Source organism: Myotis brandtii, unplaced genomic scaffold (genome assembly GCF_000412655.1).
Source record: "Myotis brandtii unplaced genomic scaffold, ASM41265v1 scaffold454, whole genome shotgun sequence".
Lineage (NCBI taxonomy): Eukaryota > Metazoa > Chordata > Mammalia > Chiroptera > Vespertilionidae > Myotis > Myotis brandtii.
Genome location: NW_005367354.1, coordinates 5,691,914 through 5,697,435, shown reverse-complemented (window position 1 = coordinate 5,697,435; position 5,522 = coordinate 5,691,914). Strand labels below are relative to the sequence as shown.

General features: G+C 52.2%; 1 protein-coding gene across 1 annotated transcript; it reads left to right on the top strand.

The window, feature by feature from the left end:
- Positions 1 to 4,481: 4,481 nt before the first annotated feature.
- On the top strand, positions 4,482 to 5,291 carry LOC102263430 (RNA-binding protein 7). Its single transcript, XM_014546622.1, has 2 exons — positions 4,482 to 4,565; positions 4,811 to 5,291. The coding sequence occupies exon 2, from the start codon at positions 4,824 to 4,826 to the stop codon at positions 5,289 to 5,291; it is 468 nt and encodes a 155-aa protein (XP_014402108.1). The 5' UTR covers positions 4,482 to 4,565; positions 4,811 to 4,823.
- Positions 5,292 to 5,522: the final 231 nt, after the last annotated feature.

Genomic DNA, 5,522 nt, shown 5'->3' with positions numbered 1-5,522 from the left:
CAATAAAAACCGTTAGAAAGAGGAGTATGATTTAGGAGTTTGCTCATCTTTCCTACTAGGTCCAAGCAGGCCTTGGCTGTAACCGCATGGGGCTGGGGACACCCAGGAACTTTATGGGAAAGCTTCTGGAGCATGATTTGTGTGTGAGAGTGATTGATGACTTTGGCCCCTTCAGGCTACCTGCCAACGTCTTAAGAGTTATTGTCTTAAATATTAGTTGGTTGTATTTCTTTCCTACTTAAAAATCTGTAATTCTCCCCTTCTATCCCCATTGCCTCCTGGATAAAGTTCACCCCCTCTTCTCCTACTATTCCCCATAAAACTTTCCTTTGTGGTCCAACTGGCCCACTCACTGAACCCCAAAGTTAGGGGACCTTCTAATCATCCGGGTCTCCTTGCCTTTGCTCATGCTAGACCCTCTCCTGGAATGCCTTTTCCACTTCTCTTGACTGGTCTAACTAGTGCACATCCTTCAGGCCAGCCAAAATGATTCCCTGAAAATTCCAACCTGAAGTGACCTCTCGCCTCTGACAGGTCTTCTATTATCTGTTTGCAGGACAACAAAGCCCCATGACCATGGTGACCCTTCATCCTGGCCTTGACCTGCCATTTTATTTTATTTTACTTTTTAAAATAGGTTTTTATCGATTTTGAGAGAGAGAGAGAGAGAGAAAGAGAGAGAGAGAGAGGGAGCTGGAAACATCAATGTGAGAGAAACATTGATTGGCTGCCTCCTGCACGCCCCCTATTGGGGACTGAGCCTGTAACCCCGGGCATATGCTCTGACCCTGGGAATTAAACCACAACCTCCTGGTTCATAGGTCAATGCTCAACCACTGAGCCACAGGAGTTAGGCTTGACCTGCCATTTTAATGTGTTCTGTCACTCAGCTTTCTGTGAAAACTTGTGTCCCTAAGAAGACCTTGAACTAACCTGGGAGGGTTGGGCTGGGTGTCCCGAGAAGTGGCCTGTGGCCTTTTTCTTTTTCTTTTTTTTGTTGGGGGGGAGCCTCATTGCTTTCCTCTGTGATGTGATTCATTGGGCCAACCTGGAAATGAGAGGGAGCTGTTCCCTTCATCTCTTTACGAAATTTCGGCACATTTGGCGCCTCGAATATTGAACAGAATCAAGCCTGCTACTTGGGGGAAAGAGGCAGCATTTTTCACTGTTGAGAATACATTGCTCCAAGTTCCTTTTCTTTTTAAGGAAAGCAGTACATCAAGGGGGAGGCAATAGCCTCTGTGTGACTCTGCTTGTTTTTCTGGGAACAGTGAGCAGAAGCTGGCCTCGGTCCCAAAGAAGGAAAGAAAATGCTTTTCAAAATGCGAACGGCCTTGCAAACTCGAGATCCGTGTGTGGTATGTGTCCTGATGTGTGTGTGTCTCAATGTCTGGTCATACTGTTCTGGAACTTTCCATAAGTGGAAAACAGACCTGGAATGGTGCAACTAGAACTCTGCAAGGATCCCAGGCCAGCCCTTCACGGTCCAGGGCAGGAAGTGGGCCTGCACGGAACAGGACTTCTGAGGGATACATTGATCAGCGGGACCCTGGCTCATCTTTATTTTTTATTTTTTTATTTTTTTAAATTTTTTTATTGATTTCAGAGAGGAAGGGAGAGGAAGAGAGAGATAGAAACATCAATGATGAGAAAGAATCATTGATTGGCTGCCTCCTGCACGCCTCCTACTGGGGATTGAGCCTGCAACCCAGGCATGTGCCCTTGACTGGAATCGAACCCGGGATCCTTCAGTCTGCAGGCATATGCTCTATCCACTGAGCCAAACCAGCTAGGGCAGCTGGCTCATCTTTAAAAGGCAGACATGGAACCCACCAGAGTACAGCCTGGCTCCCAAGACCAAGGCTGTGCCCAAGGGGCAAATTAAACTGCTCCTTGGCTGTTGCAGCATCAGCAAAGGCAGAAACCACAGCGCTTCCTCCCAGCGCGGCCAGGAGGCCCGGACCCCAGCCACTGCTGAAAGGCTCCTGTCTGCCTGAGCACCTAGCCCAGACCGCGAACATGTCCATTCTCTTCCGAGGCTGCTTTGGTCTCTCCTGCTAGGGCCCTGGCCTTCCTGAGATGGCAAAGAGGAAACCGGAGTGCCCATCAGTTCGCAGGGTGTCTGTCGGCACTTTCTCTGGAGAACCTTTAACCTTGGGGGGAGGAGACTTGGACTCATGCGGGGTTCAGGCTCAGCGAGCGGAGAGCGACGCTTGGGCCTGGCTCTTGACAGCACCCCCAGCCCCAGCTGGCGTGGAAACTTGGCCTTCATGCAGGAGAGAGACCTGATGGGGTTCCCAAGGGCTGGCCCCAGGCAGAGGAACCCACTGATTCTGCTTCTGCCTCCTCCCCCCACCCCCCAGGCCTGGGATAAGAATGCACGGGTTCCCAAGGGCTGGCCCCAGGCAGAGGAACCCACTAATTCTGCTTCTGCCTCCTCCCCCCACCCCTGGATAAGAATGCAATCAGACTCTTGTCTGGGGGTTGTTAGCTAGCAACCCTCCAGCTGCCTGGGCTGGTGGAGACAGGGAACTTCCTCAGACAACCTGCTTTGGAGGAAACAGCCATTTCTGGGCCAGACGTGCACTTTAGCTCCCACTCTGTAATTAAGTGTGAAACAGCAATGAGCAGCTGGGCCCGTGGCTGCCCTGGCACTCGGCTCTCTGCCCGTGTACTGCCCGGCCTGTTTCTGGCCACGTAGCGGCTCAGCTGACCTCACGCCCTGCCCCTTCCCGCCCCTCCCCTCCCGAGGGGTTGCGGGCTTTACTCCTAGAGATGCTGGGTTGAGGCAGAGAAATAACGGAGTCTCCTGTGGGCACAGAGCATCAGACCCCCCCACCCCCACCCCCAGGGCCCTCGCCTGGGAGCCGGCTTTCACATCCTGCTAATGGGCCCAGGCCTCGGACCCTGTGCAGCTGAACTTCTGGCTGGTTGGTCCTTCCATGATAAAGGGCCAGAGACCAGGGCTTCCCAACTATGGCAGGGTAGGCCCCCTGCCTGAGGCATCAGAGTATTGCCTTGGTCTCCAACGTGGGCTCATGGAAGGAGGCAGTCTGGACAGGGCAATCAATGAGGCGCCTGGGGGAGTCCCACGGCCTATCGCGGGAGCCACGGAGAAGTGTCTATACAGGGTCTCCCCTCTGGAAAGCCCTATGTTCTGTGAGCCCCCTCTTTTAAGGGGCTCAGTGGGACTGATTTCTAACTCCTGAGCGCTTTCTTCGGCTCTAAGAGTCTGAGCAGCCAGTTTAAAGCTGCCCCTGAACAGCTGGCTGGGGGGTGGGGAGGGGTGAGGAGAGGGAGAGGAGGGGTGTGGGGGGAGGTGATTGAACAGGAGGAGGCTGACTTTTGAGAAGGATCCGGCCCGAACTTGGGGCTGTGGACACCCGGGCCCCCCCAGTTCTGTGCTTTTGAGGTCACGGTTTGGCGGCCATGTTTTCTGGCACCCCTTAGGAAAGGAAGGACACTTAAGAATTCAGGCGTTTGGGCGAGGGGCTGTGGCCCACAGATGGCAGCCTCTCAGCCTGCAGCCCCGCCCGGCCTTCCCACCGGCACCCACTCCCAGGCCTGTGGGGTGGGGGCAGGGAGCACGCCCAGAGGGAAGTGTACAGCCCAGCAGCAGTGCCTGCCTGTGTGAGGGAGGGCCAGTTGGAGCTGATAGATTTGAGAGGCCCCCCACCCCCCTCCATCCCCAGCTTCTCAGAAAGTGTTGACAGATTGGCTGCATTTGAAAGTTTTCGGTGCAGTTTTTTATCAGGCAGATGAGGGAGGCCTGTCCCCACGGCCCCCCCCTCTTTGTGTTGTGCAGCTAGGGAGACTGAGGCCTGAACGGCCAAGGCTCCTGCCCAGGTCATGCATCGGAGTAGGAGCTCCTTGGCCCTGAGGTTCTTGGGCAGGAAGCAGGGCTCGCTGCTGCTGAGACCTGGTCGTTTGCTATGCGGGACCCTCGACCCTGCTCACATGCCACCTCTCGGGTGGGGTGTCTGGCTGGTCCAACTCTCTGCACTTACAGGACAGGCCCGGGGGCTGCTGTCCAGCATCTCGGTTTGCTCAAGGCCTCAGCCTGACATCTGGGACCGGGCAGGGCGTGGCATGGATTCTGGAGTGAGGATTGTGGGACCCGCATGACCCCGGGGCTCAGGCAGCCTACAGAATACTTTCACTGACATGTGAAAGGGATGGAGCGCTGGGCTCTGTCCCAACAGGTTCATGGCCCGGAGTGCACCTTCTCTCCCCCTTGCTGACTCTCCCTCTCTCCCAGACAACAGTTTGAGCAAACCAAGCGAGCCCTAGCCCTTTTGACTACTTTGTCTGAGGACAAACTTGTAGGCCAAGGGGAAACCCAATTACTGTGCCCTTTTGTCTTTTTTGAATTCCTCCCTAATCTATCTATTAAAAAACAACCTCGAGAGTGGGAGAGAGTGGGAGCGTCGGCGAGGACCCCTCAGCCTCGCACGGGAGGGGGCGACGCTGAGATGGGGGCGGCGGCGGCGGTGGATTGCACTCTCTTTGTGGGCAACCTAGAAACTAAAGTGACCCAGGAGCTCCTTTTCGAGCTTTTCCACCAGGCGGGGTCAGTAATAAAAGTGAAAATTCCAAAGGATGGCAAACCCAAGCAGTTTGCATTTATGAATTTCAAACATGAAGTGTCTGTTCCTTATGCAATGAATCTACTTAATGGAATAAAACTTTTTGGAAGGCCCATCAACATTCAGTTTAGATCAGGAAGTAGCCATGCCTCACAGGATGTTAGTTTGTCATATTCCCAGCATCATGTTGGAAATTCAAGCCCTACCTCCACATCTCCTAACAGACATGAAAGGACTATGGATAACATGACTCCATCACCACAGATAATTCAGAGATCTTTCTCTTCTCCAGAAAATTTTCAGAAACAAGCAGTGATGAACAACGTTTTGAGACAGATGTCATATGGCGGGAAATTTGGTTCTCCACATCTTGATCAATCAGGATTTTCCCCATCAGTTCAGTCACATAATCATAGTTATAACCAGTCTTCAAGCTCCCAGTGGCGTCAAGATACACCATCATCACTGCGTAAAGCCAGGCAGAGTTCTCATCCCTACCTAGCAGACAGACACTATAGCCGTGAGCAGCATTACAGAGGACACAGAGTTGATTACTTCTATGAAGACAGGAATCACAATGGCTGGAGCCATGACCACGATAACAGGAGAGACAGCAGTAGAGCTGGAAAGTGGCATTCATCTCGAAACCAACAAGTGTTCAAAGGACATTGTTTTTATAGGGTCATCCTAGGCCCTTCGGGCTGAGTTGGTCTGGGAATGTTTTGTTAAAACTGTACAGAGCAGTTTTATAAGATCCCACATTTCTTTATAAATTTTTAAAACATGTAGCTATCTATAGTCTAATACAGAAATGAGAAGACTTGTGATTACTGTTTTTACATTAATAACCTTTCACCTCAGGGTTTCATGAAGAGGAAAGCGTTCAATGCGCAAAAGAAAGTTCAGCAATTTCTAATCGTTTTAGAAATTGAGGAA

Coding starts and splice junctions, on each gene's coding strand:
- LOC102263430 (XM_014546622.1), top strand. CDS start 4,824: ATGGATAACATGACTCCATCACCACAGATAATTCAGAGATCTTTCTCT.